Raw genomic sequence first — 16,425 nt, 5'->3', positions numbered from 1 at the left:
ATTACACACCGGCCGCTCATAACACAATCGCAAAATTTACAATCGGCTTAAAATATGTAATTTTATGTACCGTAAAGAGATAAATTCGTTAATATAAAGCGTGAGTAGTTCAAATAATAACTTAATATAACAGTAACTGAACTCTAAAGGTCACAGAAGGCGTAAGTTCTCGAACAAAGATTAGGTTATGTTAACTGTCACTTTCACGTGTTTACATCCGCTCGTAATTATATTATTGTTATTCGAACCGTTAGATCTCACCAAGAAGTAATTAGGTAACTAAATAAACAATAATAAAGATTAAAAAAATCTCAAAGCGAGATTTATCGGGATTAAAAATATTTACGTTTTAGTTGTATAAATTTTGTATAGATGGCGCTGTTTAAGCGGGTATTTTTGAATTTTTTTCTAGAATGAACGAGAAAAATGATAATGAAGAGGATGAGTTATTTTATTTCGAATCCGACCATTTAGCTTTAAAAGGAAACGCCGATTATAGCGAACTCTTAAAGATTATGTTCGTTTTGGAAGCACAAAGAAAACGAGCCATCGATGTAAGTAACTCAATAATTTATTTGAAATAATCATTTAAATCTTATTGAATTATTTAGGATTATAAAAAAGTTGTTGATTTACAAAAAGAATATGAATCAAATCCTGTTGAGATGATTGAAAAAATGCAAAGAGGTGAAAATTTGGATATTCCCGATATGCAAGTTATTATTGATGTTCCTAAAATTAATTGGGAAAAATTTGATGTTAAAGTACCTGAAAATCTCTTGGCAATCATTAATAGTATTGATGGGAAAGATGGAGGTGTTAAAGCTGAGGATTTAAATCATCAAAAACCAACAAATACACATAGCAAAGTAAATAATCAAATAAAAAGATTAAATTTTGTTATAATTGTTGTAATTTAATTTAAGTTGATAGGCTTGTAGTTAGAAATAATGCTTCTATTTTATTTTAATTTGTATTGCAACACTTTTTGATACATACATAGGTATGTCTTGATGGTAAGGTTTAATATTTTTATTTTATTGTATTATTTATACTAATACTTATTTATCGTTTATATTTGCATATATATACTTACATCTTCATCAAGGGTTCCATATAAGAAAGCTGTTTTTATGTAGAATTTAACTATGTAACTAGATTTTGCTGCTGCAATTACAAACAAAGTTCTTATAACATTTGAACTTATTACAGGACTAAAAATTTCATCTGTTAGATTACTGAAATCTTGTTCAAATTCTAACTAAGTCTCGCCTTAAATATTCCATCTTCCTTTATTCTAAAAATCTATTTGCTCCATAATATTTTCTGGTCTAATCTTACTTCATTTTTATCTATTAATCGTTTTTCCTCTTTTGTTGCATTTTTCCACTTGTCTTTATTTTCGTCTTTGAAAGCTTCTTCATAGGTTTGCCAAACAAAATCTCTGAATTTTTCTGGCATTCTTCTTATCTTTTCTCTTCTAGCATCTTTTTCTTGTTCGGTTTTTTTCTTCTTCCCCTTTTTCTGTTCATTCACTTCTTCTCCTTCTTCCTCTTTCTCTTCCTGTCTTTTTCCTTCTTTCTTTTCAATTTTCTTATAGTTTCTTTCCTCTAACTCTCTGCTTATAAGTTCTTCTTCCAATATTTCGTCTTTTATTTCCTTTTTCCATTTTTCTTTGTACTCTTTGGTAATACTTTAATCTTATTATTATTATTCTTGATGACTTTAGTATTGGCCTGAGGTCTTGAACCTTTATGTCGGTAGGTGTCAACAGAGTTTCACCGAAAATTTTGTGTCTTAGACGGCCTCTGGTGACGCAATTGCACAGTATATGTTCAGCTGTTTCTGACTCGTCGTTGCAAAGTCGACAAGTTTGATCCTCAGCTTGTCCAATGTGGAAGAGGTGGTAATTTAGGGGCGCTTAGGTAACCTGATAGCGTCCTTAGATCCCCTTTGCTGAGGCAGAAAACTTCTTTGGTTTTGTTTTGCGACGGAGTTATCATACTCTTCGCTTGTCTGTGACCTGGAACTTCTTTCCATCGTAAGGCTACCTTTGAGACCTCCCAATTGTTGATTATTTGTTTTAGGTGGCTTTTTTGTAGACCACAGCCAGGTTGGGGTCCAATAAAGGGCGTGTACGCTGCCTCTTTGGCCAGCTTGTCCTCCTTCTCATTGCCCTCAATGTTGCTGTAACCTGGAACCCACCATAGGGTAACATCATTGCCCCTAACGAGTTCTCTTAGGTTGCTGGTACACTTTCTGATCAGTGCGGAGTCACACCTGTAGGACTGAATTGCCTTTAAGGCGTCCCGACTGTCTGTGAAAATGTTTATGGATGCACCTTTCTGTCCTTTCTATAGGTTCAAAGCGGTGCAGAAGTTTATAGCAAAAAGTTCTGCTTGGAAAATTGTTATGTCCGAGCTGAGGGGCAGTTTAATGTGGCTGTTTGTTCCACTGATGCCCATACCTACTCCGGATCAACTGTCTTTGAATCATCGGTGTACCAGGCTAGGGCTCCTCTTTTTAGTTGAGGCCCTCCCTTCGCCCAAGTCTTTTTGGTTCTATGTGGTCTTTCATCAATTTTGGTTGTTTCCACTTCCTTGGTTTCTATTCTCTTTTCATTGTCGTCATTTTTCTCAGTTTCTTCTTTTGGTGCAAGTTTTATTTTACTTTTTTTAAGGTGTATTACATAGAGTCAATTTTTATTTTTGTTTTCACTCATTATTATTTCATCATTCTTGTAAACATTTATACCTTCATGTTCAAATACAACTTCTCCACCATTTTTGCTGCAGACAATAGGTTTTTTACTAACTCTGGTACTTCTTTTAATTTGCAATTTTCTATTTCGCCTATTGCTCCTGATTTAAGAACTTGATCCTGTTTTGCCGTTTGAATGTTTTCATTTATAATTACCTTTTTCTCTAACAATCTTTCCGTGTTTGTCATGTGTGCTGAAGCACCTGAATCTATGATCTATTCATTCGATATATTTTTTTCACTTGCTGCAAGAAACCTAACTTTTCCATTTTTTCTCTCGTTTTTGTATCCAAAGAATCACTGATTCTCCTGGTGGCTATTCTTTTTACATATTCTACATTAAGTTTCATTTCTACAATACCTTGCAATGTGCCCGTTTTCTTCACATTTAAAATAAGTAATTTTATTATTTGGTTTTTTTTTCTGTATCGCTTTACGTTACTTTTGAATGCAACTTGTTCAATTAAAGTTTTATCTTGTGTTCTAATTTCTTCGTTTAATAACCTGCTGTTAATTTCGTCAAAGTTCTATGTTTTATTGCTGTCGATTCCAACGCACTTCTGAAATGTTTATATTCTATAGGTAATATTGATTCTGTTCTTCTCCATATGTCAGCGCTAGTTTTTCAAACATTTCTTTTGCAAACATATCTTATGTTTTTCTATAGTTGTTATAATTATCTTTTGAGCAATTGCATCCTTTTGTTCTCATTCTTCTCTCTTTTTATCTTCATTTGGGCATGGATATGTGCCATCTACTATTTTATAAATGTCTTTTGCCTTCAAGAAAATTTCATAAATCAAAATTTTGTCTCGATGTTGCTGAGTTCGTTTGTTTGAGCTATATTTGGACCTTTTTCTTCTTTATCAAATCCTTTTTTTTATTATTTATTCAACGTAAACACTTTCTTTTTTCTTAATTGTTTCAAATAACTTACCATATACCATGTAGTCTTACCATTTTGATGTGAAGACTAGGTATTTGTTTTATTTTAATGATTTTATTTTAAAGTTTTATGCTGCTTTTTCTTCCACTTTATTTAAATTTTGACTATGACTCAAGTCTTATTTTAAAATTTCTAACTTACTAATACTTATTTATCGTTTATATTTACAACAATAACAAATTATTGTTTTAGCCTTGGACAGTTGAAGAACAAAAACGTTTAGAAGAACTTTTAATAACTTATCCTCCCGAAGACATAGAATTAAGACGGTACAAAAAAATAGCAGCCGCTTTAGGTACACGAACTGTTCAACAAGTTTGTAGCAGGATTCAAAAATATTTTTTGAAGTTAAAAAAAGCTGGTTTACCAATTCCAGGAAGAATACCTAAATTAGTATTAAGAAAGGTTATTTTTTCTCATTTACTCAATTATTTTATTTAATAATTGATCATTTTTTAGTCCCCTAAAATTCCACACGGGAATTGCAACATAAAACCGTCCACTTTCTTCCCAGAACTAAACATTCCAGTTACAATGAACGAATTAGAGGAAGTACCAGGAGCTAGTCAAAGTTCTTATTCAAACGAACAAATTCCCCATATTAACTCATCAAATTATTTATTAAGCACCGGGTATCAACAAGAAAAACTCATCGAAAACGTCAGAGATGAAAACGAAATTCAATTAAAAATTTTGAAACTCATTAAAGAGGAGAAAAAGTGTGAAGATGATGAAGATGCGTGTTTATTTCAACATGTTGGATATAAAGTAATTTCAACATTTTTTATTTTAAAATTTATTTCTAAAAATTTATTTTTAGTGTGATTATTGTGAAGAAGAACCAATTTCGGGAAGTCGGTGGCATTGTACAACGTGTCAAACATCTTCAGTGGATTATTGCACTGATTGTATGTTAACTCAAATGTATTCAGCAACAAAACATCCTTTATCTCATAAGTTTTCGATTGTGCGCGATGGTGAACATAATATAAGTATAGAATATGATAAAAATGAGATTACAAGTGAGTTTGACGATAATGATAAAATGTCGGGATTGAGTAGTGATATAGATAGTGATGAATTGGACGAATTTATGAAGGATAAACCCCCGGAAAAAAGATCGAACGGTTTATTTATAGATAATGATGTAGGATAGGTGCATTCTGGTCATAACGTTAAAGATGAGTGAGTTGATGCTGGTAGATATAAGTATTTTTTATATATTATTGTAAATTTGTGAATAAATTTTATTAATTTTCATAAAAAAGATTTAAAAAAAATAATTTTTTTATTCTACATGAACTGCTGGTGGCACTGCTTGGAATAAAATTTGGATGTAACGTGTGAAACCATCTAAAAAATAACAAAATTAGTAATTAATATCACAATTAAGATTTAGGACTTACCCATAAATTTAGGACGTTTATTTAAATAAATAAACCACCAATAAATTACCATCCCTATTAAAATGAACAGAATTGAAACTACATATTTAAACGACGGATCTGTTACAAGAGGAACTACGCTTAAAAACACAGCCACAATTATTATAAATATTGGAATTATTGTTGGAACCTAAAAATTAAATAAATTTACTTTAGAAGTAATTTTAATATGTGGCAGATGGTGTGACTGACATTATTTTCTTGATTACAAGAAAAGAAAGGATGTAGCCTTGATAAGAAACGTGTTATCTTACCCTATAAGGTCTAGGAACATCAGCCATCGTTTTTCTCAACATCAATAAAGCAACCATTGCAGTTCCATAAAATATCCACATTAAATAACTAGCCATTTCAATTAATTGCATTATATTACCGATTACTATAAAAATAAACGTTATAATTCCCTAAAAAAAATAATTATCATTAAAAAAAATTAAAAAAATTTACTTTTAAATGTAATACTTGAGTTACAACTGCAGGAGCTGGGGTTAATCTTTTAACATGTACAAAAGACATGCTTTTCAACATATTACCATCTTGACTAGCAACATAACATAATCTAACAATAAAAATTAAAATTGTTAATTAGAATCTAGATTAAAATACCAAATTAATACCGTGTCACTCCAAATTGGACACTTAAAGCACATCCAAATGTACTTAAAGCAACCCCAACGGGGATTAAAAATCCGGCTGCTCCAAGAACTCTTTCTCCAAAAGCTACAGCGACAGCTTGGGCTTGTATCATTTCCGGAATTGGTAAAACAGTCATGTAAGCGATATTCATAAAAACGTATAATAAAGTAACCAACGGTACGCTAATAGCTATACTTCGAGGAATATTTACTTCGGGACGTTTAACTTCTTCAGTAACAGTCGTTATGGTTGACCTAATTCATAAATAAGTACTTACAAAAAATTGTTTTAAATCGAAATAATTTTTTACCATCCATCATACGCCCACAACCCGCTATAAAAAGCCAAAGCTAAATTTGCTGGATGATAATTTGTTCCTTCAAACCCTTTTTGTAAATTTCCAACATTTCCGATGGATAATTCATAAATTCCCCCTCCAATAACGATTAAGCACGCGATAACTTTACACGCACCGAAAATGTTTTGTAATTTAACGTATAATTTAACACTGCTCATATTAATATAAGTTATTGAAGCCATTGCAAGTAAAGCGACTACTTTTTTAAGATATCCGGAATACTCTTCGTCTTTAATACATAAAGCATCTAAAATGGGTTGGCAAAAATATTCGGCAAATGTCATCACGATTACAGCAACTTCCGCTGGTCTTAAAATTACAACGTAAATCCAAGATGCTGTGAATGCTGGTAAATTTCCCCAGAATTTATGTAAAGGGCCGAATGCGTCCATGAAATAAGCATATTCAGCACCTGAACGTGGCACTACTGTTCCCAATTCAGCAAAAGCCAATGCACCTTAAAACAATTAATTATGAAAAGAATTTAATTAATTTTGAATGTTTAGTTTACCTAAAAGTGATATTAATCCGCATACTGCCCAAACAATAATACACATTCCAACTGATCCCGAATGATATAAAGCTGAAGCTGGTGATATAAATATTCCAGATCCTATCATAACGGCTAATATCATATTAACCGCTGAGAATAATCCCAGTTCTCGTTTAAGTTCGATTTTTCCATTTTGTTTGGGTGATGCTGCTGTAAAGAAAAAAGTTTGTTAAATCCCTTAAGATTAAAATGTAAAAAGTCATTAATTATTTAATTGGCGATAAGTAATACTGAAGAACTTGCGAATGGTATTTGTTTTAGAGTAAGATTAACACACAAACGTCAGATGCTAAAGATGTTCATATGTTTGACGACTGATAAAAGGTCTATGGATGATGGCTAACATTCTGGAGGTTATCAATATAAATGCTATCAATATAGTAGGGCGATGAACACTTGTATGTTTTAAAAGATTAAATACTCTTATTCGGGTAGAAATTTAAGTATATAGGTTCTGTAAACCTTGCCAGAGCAATCTCGTATTATGTAGTGGTGGAACGGATATCCGGCAACTATCCGGTATCCGACCATTTTTTAAAATCCCGCCGGATACCGGATAGTCACCAAATATCATATACCATATTTCATCGATAACTTTCAAAATTCGCTATAAAATTCATTTCATGAAAGATCTATGTGGAAATATCACCAATTATTAATTAAAGTATCCTCTTTTTAATGGAACAAGCCGTTTTGAAAAATCACTTTCAGTTCTTGAGAAATAAATTTTTGAAATAATCAACAATTTTTTCGAATTTTGCAATTTTCGCCGATTAAGTTTTAAAAATTCGTATAAAATCCATTTCTTGGAATATGAGTATGAAAATTTTCCAAAGTATTAATAAAAGTATCCTCTTTCCAATGAACCAACCCGTTTTGAAAAATAATTTTTAGTTTTTGAGAAAACAATATTTGAAGTTTTGATAAAATTTTCGATGTTGCAATTTACATGGATAATTTTCAAAATTCGCTATAAAATTAATTACTTGAATGATCCTTATGGAAATATCACCAATTATTAATTAAAGTATCCTCTTTTTAACGCAAAAAGCCGTTTTGAAAAATCACTTTTAGTTCTTGAGAAATAAATTTTTGATATAATCGACAATTTTTTCGAATTATGCAATTTTCGCCGATTATGTTTTAAAAATTAATAAAAAATCCATTTCTTGGAATATGAGTTTGAAAATTTCCCAAAGTGTTAATAAAAGTGTCCTCTTTCCAATGAACCAACCCGTTTTGAAAAATAACTTTTAGTTTTTGAGAAAACAATATTTGAAGTTTTGATAATATTTTCGATGTTGCAATTTTCATCGATAAATTTCAAAATTCGCTATAAAATTAATTTCTTGAAGGATCCTTGTGGAAATATCACCAATTATTAATTAAAGTATCCTCTTTTTAACGCAAAAAGCCGTTTTGAAAAATCACTTTTAGTTCTTGAGAAATAAATTTTTGAAATAATCGACAATTTTTTCGAATTTTGCAATTTTCGCCGATTATGTTTTAAAAATTCGTAAAAAATCCATTTCTTGGAATATGAGTTTGAAAATTTCCCAAAGTGTTAATAAAAGTGTCCTCTTTCCAATGAACAAACCCGTTTTGAAAAATAACTTTTAGTTTTTGAGAAAACAATATTTGAAGTTTTGATCAAATTTTCGATGTTGCAATAATTTTCATCGATATCTTTCAAAATTCGCTATAAAATTAATTTCTTGAAGGATCCTTGTGGAAATATGCCAATTATTAATTAAAGTATCCTCTTTTTATAGTTGCTTCGTGAGTTACATCAGCATCAAAAAAGTTCATTTTGTATCTTGGATCCAAATAAAATGACATATCTTATCAGCTTTCTTATTAATTTCAATTTTATTCAAATATCTGAATAATGTGGCAAAGTAGGGTATCACTTCAGAAATGTACCAGAAATTATAACCATAATGGCCGGATAGCCGAATATCCGGTATCTGGCTTTTCGCAAAATCCATCACTAGTTTTATGCTTCAAAATGAATCTCTCATCACAGAATAGTGTTCTGGCTTCGTTATGATATCTGGTGCGCTAACTTACAAGGGTCATAGCTAGGAACCTCTGATTGAGATTTAGCCACGACAAAGATATTATGTAATATAATAATTTTTATACTATTATATTTATAGTATTATAGAAGCGAAAATTTCAGAAAAGAAAATTTAGTATTGTTAAATGGTTTGGTAGTAATTTTGAAGAAAAGGTGTCTAAAATGTATACAAAAGAAGTTATTGCAGCCTTGAATTTGACCTTTCTTTGAGACGATATAATCGACATTTTATGTTTACACTTTTTAGTAGTTTACATAACACACAAGGTTAAAGCAAAAATTGTAACAGAAAGTGTCTAATTGAGTTAATTTGGTGCTAAAATGAAACCAAATTCTCTTTTATTGTATGGATTTTATTTAGGTATAAGTTAAATAATTTTATGAATGAAAAAAATTAAATGTATGTGTAAAATTATGTGGAAAATGTTTAGATGTTAAAGTTTTAAATGATAAGAATTAAATAAAATCATAATTTCTTCGTCTTCTCTTAGAAAAAATTCTGAAATGTTCAGAAACAGCAGGTTCGCTAGATTGCCCACTTTGTCATTGTTAAAAACTTCAAACATTTCATTTTTCAATCATTCATAAGAATAAGAATCGCCCACACAAGAATATAATATAAAAGAGATGCATGATGAAGCAAAATTAAGATAAGTTTTATTCGATAGAAATTAATAAATTCTTAGTTATTTTGAAATATATCAAAGAATGATAAAAAAATGTTAATATTATTTTGATTAATATAATTCATTATGTACGTAATCGAAAAAAGAAAAAAAACCTCTATCAAATGAGCCTAACAAAAGAGTGCATTACCATTTAAAAAATTCAAGTGTTATTCATTACTCATTTGTTTTCTCAAATAAAAACAATTGAATGCTGTTTTATTATGGAAAGTAAAATGTTAAACAATTTTTGTAGGAAAAGTCTAAACATAATGGGCATTTGTATAAAATAAAGGAATCCGAGAGGGATGATGACTCACTCAGATTGGTCTTATTGTTAGATAGACGAAAATTTCACATAAAGGATAATTTCGCGTTAAGCTATCTTGAGTGTTTAAATACCGGATTAGGAAATATCAAGGAAAGCAATATTTATACATGATAAAATTAATATTCAAGTTGAGCAATTAAAAACATGATTAACAAGGCGTTCTTATCTGATGTCGAATAATATGAGGCGGGTTAGCTCATATGGAATTAAGAACGTTAATGATGCGTGAGGTTGCAATTAAAAGTCGTTGAGAGAATTGGAAATGGTGACGTTTTTGAAGAAAATCTCCGCGATTTCCTTTTTCCACAAATTCTGTCTCCTCATACAAGAATTATTATAAAGGAAAAGTTAAAATCCGAGTAGTGCTCATAAACTGCATATTAACCGGTTTCAGTTACCATATATTCAGAAATGATTAGCTTATTGATAACAATGAAGCTGAAGGTGTTTGTTAGTGTCAGTGTTTATGTCATTTTGTAAAAGTATCTCGGTGTTAGTAACCTCAATAACTTGGTCTTTGTGTAACATGTTCATTGTCATTAGAACTATCCCCGTCAGTGTTTTATGTCAACGCCATTTGTTCTGCTCTTTCAACAAAGAAATGTGCCAATGTTTGGTATTAGCCACAGTAAACTTACTTTTCTTTTTGCAAAATTTTCATTATCACTTTCATTTGCAGGACTCTCATTCAAACTTCCTATTTTTGTTACAGACATTTTAGAGTTCTTTGTTGATGCCAACTGCTTTTTCCTTTCTGTCTTAGTTTTCCTTTCTATCAGCGTCAGTATTCTGGACTTGTCACAAACTTCTATCTTAGTATTGGTATTTTTTCTTTTACTGTTTTTCAGTTTTTTCTAAAAATTCTTTCTAAATGTACTAAATTCTTTTATAAAAAAATATATCATAGTTCTTTGTTAGTGCCAGCTATTTCCCCAATCAGCTTTGCTAGTATTTCTTATCGCTATTGAGACCTTTTCGCAAAATTTTGTTTGTCAATATTAGCGCTTTTATCTTAAAATTTTACAAAAAGTTGCTTTTCCAGCGTACATGTCTGCAGAATTCACTGTCCCATTTATTCTTCTCTTGTTACCAACACTTCTATCAGCATTATTTTTCAGTGTTAGTATTCTGCACATTTTGTACAAACCTCTGTGTCAGTTTTTAAAGAAACTTCTTTAAATGTACTACATAATATTTTTAGGGAAATACATGTATGAAATATATATCTTCTCTTTCACTAAACATTTTTACCAGTATTCTTTATCAGTATTCTGACCTTTAGCAAGTATTAGTATTTCAGTCATTCTGCAAAAACTTTTCTGCCAATGTACAGGATGGCCAAATAAGCTTGCAAAGTACTCTATCTCAGAAACTACTCATTGTAGCGACTTGCAATAAAAAATTTAATGGCTAAAGTGACCAAGAGAAAATCTAAGAAATTATTTTCAGGTTTCTAAGATCTCTCGAAATTCCACTGTATTAACATTACACAAGAATATATGCCTTTTAAAGCTTAGATAAATTATAGTTTTTTTAGTCCTATCTCTACAAATAAAGTGTGGGGTATTCGAAAATGTTTGTAAACAAATGCCAATAATTTCAAAATAGTTGAACGGATTTTAATAAACTTGGTATCGTTGAAAAGAGCTTTTCTTAGACTACAAATCGTTTTTCAAAATATCTTTTATTTTTTGAGATATTAATTTTTAAAATTATTAAACTGATTAAATGAAGATGAAATATTAAATTTATTACTTCAAACACGTGTTTTTTCGAACAAAGATTTTTTAAATTGAGTTTATTTATTTAGTATTTTTCACACTAAAGAAAAAAACCTAAATGCTACTTAATTATATACAATTTATGTATTAAGTAATAATAATCCATGTCCTTAGATTTAACAAGAATGTGTAAATTTTTTCAATGCTAAATATCCCACAATTTTAATTAACAGTATTTGTAAAACGTAATGGAAATACTTAAGTAATAATATGCTAAGTAAACATTTATAAGAAGTTAGAATATAAAGTGCAATGAACCTCGATATCGATAAAATCCCAGTGGAGAGTGATAGAATGGATTTATTAAGGCCTGATTGTCACATAGTTATAAAAAAAATTAATTACCCTCATTATTTATTTATCTATATAAAAAAATATTATTTCTTTATTTTTTTAATTAAAACTAAATTATGAATCATAATGGAACCCCATCTTAAAGTTTAATTCAACTTTAATTTACAATCTTATTTTTATATTTCCCAAATTAAAGATAAATCAAAAATAATGATTTATATTGCACAATAAATATAGGTTTATCAGTTTTCTACTTTTATGTAAGATCTTGGATTACGATTTTTAAAACTTTTTTTGTCTACATCTAGATAAGAAAATGATTGAAAACGATTTTTATATATTGCTTACGACATGCCATAAAAATAAAAAATTTCATTGTAAAAAAATATGTAATTTAGAAAGTAAAATAATTGTTTTTTTACCTCCAGCCATGATGATAACTTTTATAAAAAACCGATCCAATTAAATTTTTATGAAATTATCACTAAAATCACACACAAAAAAGTTTTTATTTTAATTATTTAAAAAAATAACTTTAAAACTAATTATTTGTTGATTTAAAATAAATTAAAACTAAATCACATTGCGATCAAAATAACATCTGTCGTCTGAGAGAGCGACGTTTTGAGAACATCTTAGTAGTATCTCGCACGGTTTATAACTAATAAATAGATTCTGATAACGAGATTCCCAATGCTAATTGACGCGAATTGTCATTTGAACGACTTCAAAGAAACATTTATATTTAAACGTATTTGTTAATTCGCTTAGTAACTTTTAATCTATTACCAAATAAGTTATAAATTGCATTAATTCCAAACTTAACGCGAAATCTATTTTGTTATTTTAAAGCAATAACAACTACACCACTAACAATGTTTACTTATAATTTTTTTATAAATGTACAAAGTAATTTAGAAATAGTTATAATATTTTGTTTAAATAGCTTTATCTCTAATTAATACCAATTTTTGAATGATAAATGAGTTCTAAAACTAATTATGTATTATAAAAATGATAAAATCAGCAGTTATAAAAAAAATCGTTGAAACATATCATAATTAATAAATACACTAAAATTATTGTAGGTCAGTCAAAGAACAACAATATTTCTTATCGCGTTTCAATTCGCGTGCATTAAAAAAAACGAAATTTTAAAAATGAGGTTATCTTGCAATGTACAAGGTTACATTGATGTATTTTAACGTTTATAATCAAACACCAATAAACAATACATTAAGAAACCATACAAAGATTGCAAACGAACATCATGATACCAATTATCAAGTTAAAAATAAAAGATGTTTTAACAATGGGTTTTGAAATCATTAAACGCGTAGTAAAACGGAGCGAGGAAGAGAGTGTTTACCAATTTTCCTAAGTCGTTTACGCTCTGTGTTATTATTAGGTATTCTTCATACTGATACATCTATGCCTGTTCTTTTTTTGTGTTGATAACATAATTGGTTTGGCGAATTGGGTCTTTTATTTTCTAGTGATGTTAGTTGAGAGGTTGAGGTCGTTTCAGTTTTGTACCCACGTTAATATAAAGTCATTTAAATATAATTAATCTAAACTGATAAATTTAATTAAGACCATTATTTTTCAATAAATTTGACGATAATTTTTGTTTATAGTATACAATTGCAAATTATGTAATGCAACTGATTTCACATCATACATGTGAAATGCATAGCATGATTCATATGCAACTGATGTTTGGATATCTTGATTGATTAAAATTTCAAATTAAACGGTTAATTAAAATTAAGAGAATACATTTTCTCAAGAATCAGAAACTGCAGGTTTTTGGGACTGCCCTAAATAATTTGAATATGCTTCCTGAGTCTCTGCACCCTAAGATTTGCCATAGGAGCAAAAAGCAAAATTCATCTTGTCAAAAACCAGAAACTGCTTGACACTAAGGCTACTCTAGATATAGAGTAGCCTAGAGATAGTAGGCTCTCTGATTTCACATCATAGGATACGTTTGGATACCTTGAATAATTAAAAATTTCAAATGAAATGGTTAATTATAATTAAGAGAATACATTTTCTCAAGAATCAGAAACTGCAGGTTTTTTTGACTGCCCTAAATAATTCGAATATGTTTCCTGAGTCTCTGCACCTTCAGATTTGCCGTAGGAGCAAGAAGTAAATTTTATCTTGTCAAGAACCAGAAACTGCTTGACACTAAGGCTACTCTAGATACTCTGGATAGGCTCTCTGATTTCACATCAAGGGATACGTTTGGATGCCTTGAATGATTAAGAATTTCAAATTGAATGGTTAATTACAATTAAGAGAATACATTTTTTCAACAATCTGAAACTGCAGCTTTTTGGGACTGCTCTAAATAATGCGAATATCTTTCCTGAGTCTCTGCACCTTCAGATTTGCCATAGGAGCAAAAAGTAAAATTTATCTTGTCAAGAACCAGAAACTGCTGACACTAAGGCTACTCTAGATGCTTTCAGTAGGCTCTCTGATTTCACATCATAGGATACGTTTGGATACCTTGAATAATTAAAAATTTCAAATTAAATGGTTAATTATAATTAAGAGAATACATTCTCTCAAGAATCAGAAACTGCAGCTTTTTGGGACTGACCTAAATAATTCAAATATGTTTCCTGAGTCTCTGCACCCTCAGATTTCGCATAGGAGCAAAAAGTAAAATTCATCTTGTCAAGAACTATTTAGGAACTGCTTAACACTAGGGCTACTGTAGATACTTTGGGTAGGCTCCATGATTTCACATCAAGGGATACGTTTGGATGCCTTGAATGATTAAGAATTTCAAATTGAATGGTTAATTACAATTAAGAGAATACATTTTTTCAACAATCTGAAACTGCAGCTTTTTGGGACTGCTCTAAATAATGCGAATATCTTTCCTGAGTCTCTGCACCTTCAGATTTGCCATAGGAGCAAAAAGTAAAATTTATCTTGTCAAGAACCAGAAACTGCTGACACTAAGGCTACTCTAGATGCTTTCAGTAGGCTCTCTGATTTGACATCATAGGATACGTTTGGATACCTTGAATAATTAAAAATTTCAAATTAAATGGTTAATTATAATTAAGAGAATACATTCTCTCAAGAATCAGAAACTGCAGCTTTTTGGGACTGACCTAAATAATTCAAATATGTTTCCTGAGTCTCTGCACCCTCAGATTTCGCATAGGAGCAAAAAGTAAAATTCATCTTGTCAAGAACTATTTAGGAACTGCTTAACACTAGGGCTACTGTAGATACTTTGGGTAGGCTCCATGATTTCACATCATAGGATACGTTTGGATACCTTGAATGATTAAAAATGTCAAATGAAATGGTTAATTACAATTAAGAGAATTCATTTACTCAAGATTCAGAAACTGCAGCTTTTTGGGACTGCCCTAAATAATACGAATATGTTTCCTGAGTCTCTGCACCTTCAGATTTGCCGTAGGAGCAAAAAGTAAAATTTATCTTGTCAAGAAACAAGAACTGCTGGACTCTCTAGAACACTCCCTGCTTATCACCATCTCCAGATTTGTCGTAGGGACAAAGGAGTAAATCTTTGAATGCACATGGTTTTTAATAATAGACATAAAATTTATTTATTGGTAACTTCATTCATATCTAGCTGCTGTGGAGGATTATAGAGCTTTATTCTAAGGAATTTATAGAAGCGCTTGTGTTAAAGCATCTGGCTCATGCGCTGCAGCTGTTAGGATGTGTGGTGAGTAGTTAGGTGGTGTTAGGATTATGCATTGAAAGCAAGGTTTTTTAAAACACTCTTAAAAATAGGGTTGTTTTGTATACCTTTATTATATTTATTATATCATTAACGCAAATCTGTAATGTCAGCTCAATGATGCTAAATAAAACTAAACCAACTAATCTATGCATTACTTCTATTGTTTGATGTTCTTTCAGATTGCGTTAAGTCTTCAGATATGTATGTAGTTTCATGTGGGAGTGAATTTCTTTACAGCATTTAGGCCCCAGCAACATCCCCACAATTTACAGTTCATTCAGGGGTCAGAAAACCAGCCTAAGGTTTTTAATGTTAATATAGAACAGAAGGGTATGCCTTTTATGTCCGAAATTTGGGGCTATGTTACGCCAAGAATGGATTCCACTTACTATTTCACACCCCCTACAAAAGGGTATGTTCGCCGTAACCCGCAGTGTCGGGCTGGAAGTAGGTGAGGAGCCTCATGTTACTTTTAGACTTTCCCAGGAACTGAGTTGATTTCTTCCAGTCAGGGTAGAGCAGAGTTTTCTCTGCAAAGACAATTATTGCACTCATCCCATCTATCGAGAAAAAACTCGATGGGAGATGGAGTTGAACCGGTGAGTTCTTAGCAACCCGTTTCGCTAGCCAATCCGTTATTTCCGGTAGGTATGCTCTTTCCGCCATTTTAGCGTGACGTTATTATAAATATTAGCCTCCTCAAGTGATTATCGACAGGACTTCACTAACGATGATGTTGTTGTCTTAAGACATATAAGCCATAAAAAACTGAAATGAGATCTTACAAGTTTATATGAGTATATATCTTTTAATCACCCTGTAGAAGTTTTAGAT

At 30.6% G+C, this 16,425-nt stretch overlaps 2 protein-coding genes across 3 annotated transcripts; one reads left to right on the top strand and one right to left on the bottom strand.

The window, feature by feature from the left end:
• Nucleotides 1–11: 11 nt before the first annotated feature.
• LOC111421071 (Ada2a-containing complex component 1) lies at nucleotides 12–4,989 on the top strand. The gene is made up of 6 exons (XM_023054197.2): nucleotides 12–100; nucleotides 413–554; nucleotides 612–869; nucleotides 3,899–4,111; nucleotides 4,166–4,474; nucleotides 4,527–4,989. The coding sequence occupies exons 2-6, from the start codon at nucleotides 414–416 to the stop codon at nucleotides 4,860–4,862; spliced, it is 1,257 nt and encodes a 418-aa protein (XP_022909965.2). The 5' UTR covers nucleotides 12–100; nucleotide 413; the 3' UTR covers nucleotides 4,863–4,989.
• On the bottom strand, nucleotides 4,930–12,524 carry LOC111421070 (b(0,+)-type amino acid transporter 1-like). 2 transcript variants are annotated; one of them, XM_023054195.2, is made up of 8 exons: nucleotides 12,272–12,524; nucleotides 6,657–6,845; nucleotides 6,098–6,602; nucleotides 5,769–6,041; nucleotides 5,614–5,710; nucleotides 5,406–5,555; nucleotides 5,113–5,281; nucleotides 4,930–5,059 (listed from the first exon to the last, which is right to left on the bottom strand). In XM_023054195.2, exons 1-8 carry the CDS (start codon nucleotides 12,279–12,281, stop codon nucleotides 4,995–4,997), a joined length of 1,458 nt encoding a protein of 485 aa, XP_022909963.2. In that variant the 5' UTR covers nucleotides 12,282–12,524; the 3' UTR covers nucleotides 4,930–4,994. The 2 variants fall into 2 exon arrangements, with proteins under 2 accessions (XP_022909963.2, XP_022909962.2); XM_023054194.2 differs by having other exon boundaries at nucleotides 6,657–6,848; nucleotides 12,272–12,522.
• Nucleotides 12,525–16,425: the final 3,901 nt, after the last annotated feature.

This window comes from Onthophagus taurus, chromosome 1, assembly GCF_036711975.1.
Source record: "Onthophagus taurus isolate NC chromosome 1, IU_Otau_3.0, whole genome shotgun sequence".
Taxonomy (NCBI): Eukaryota; Metazoa; Arthropoda; class Insecta; order Coleoptera; family Scarabaeidae; genus Onthophagus; species Onthophagus taurus.
Note: the sequence above shows the minus strand (reverse complement) of the source record. Positions and strands in the feature narration are given on the sequence as shown.

What these genes read in the sequence shown, in the direction of transcription:
- LOC111421071 (XM_023054197.2), top strand. Translation starts at nt 414, where the DNA reads ATGAACGAGAAAAATGATAATGAAGAGGATGAGTTATTTTATTTCGAA. An exon ending in CAACAAATACACATAGCAAA is followed by an intron (nt 870 to 3,898) that starts GTAAATAATCAA and finishes TTATTGTTTTAG; the next exon opens with CCTTGGACAGTTGAAGAACA. An exon ending in TTCAACATGTTGGATATAAA is followed by an intron (nt 4,475 to 4,526) that starts GTAATTTCAACA and finishes ATTTATTTTTAG; the next exon opens with TGTGATTATTGTGAAGAAGA.
- LOC111421070 (XM_023054194.2), bottom strand. An exon ending in CGGATTAATATCACTTTTAG is followed by an intron (nt 6,603 to 6,656) that starts GTAAACTAAACA and finishes AATTGTTTTAAG; the next exon opens with GTGCATTGGCTTTTGCTGAA. An exon ending in TAAACGTCCTAAATTTATGG is followed by an intron (nt 5,060 to 5,112) that starts GTAAGTCCTAAA and finishes GTTATTTTTTAG; the next exon opens with ATGGTTTCACACGTTACATC.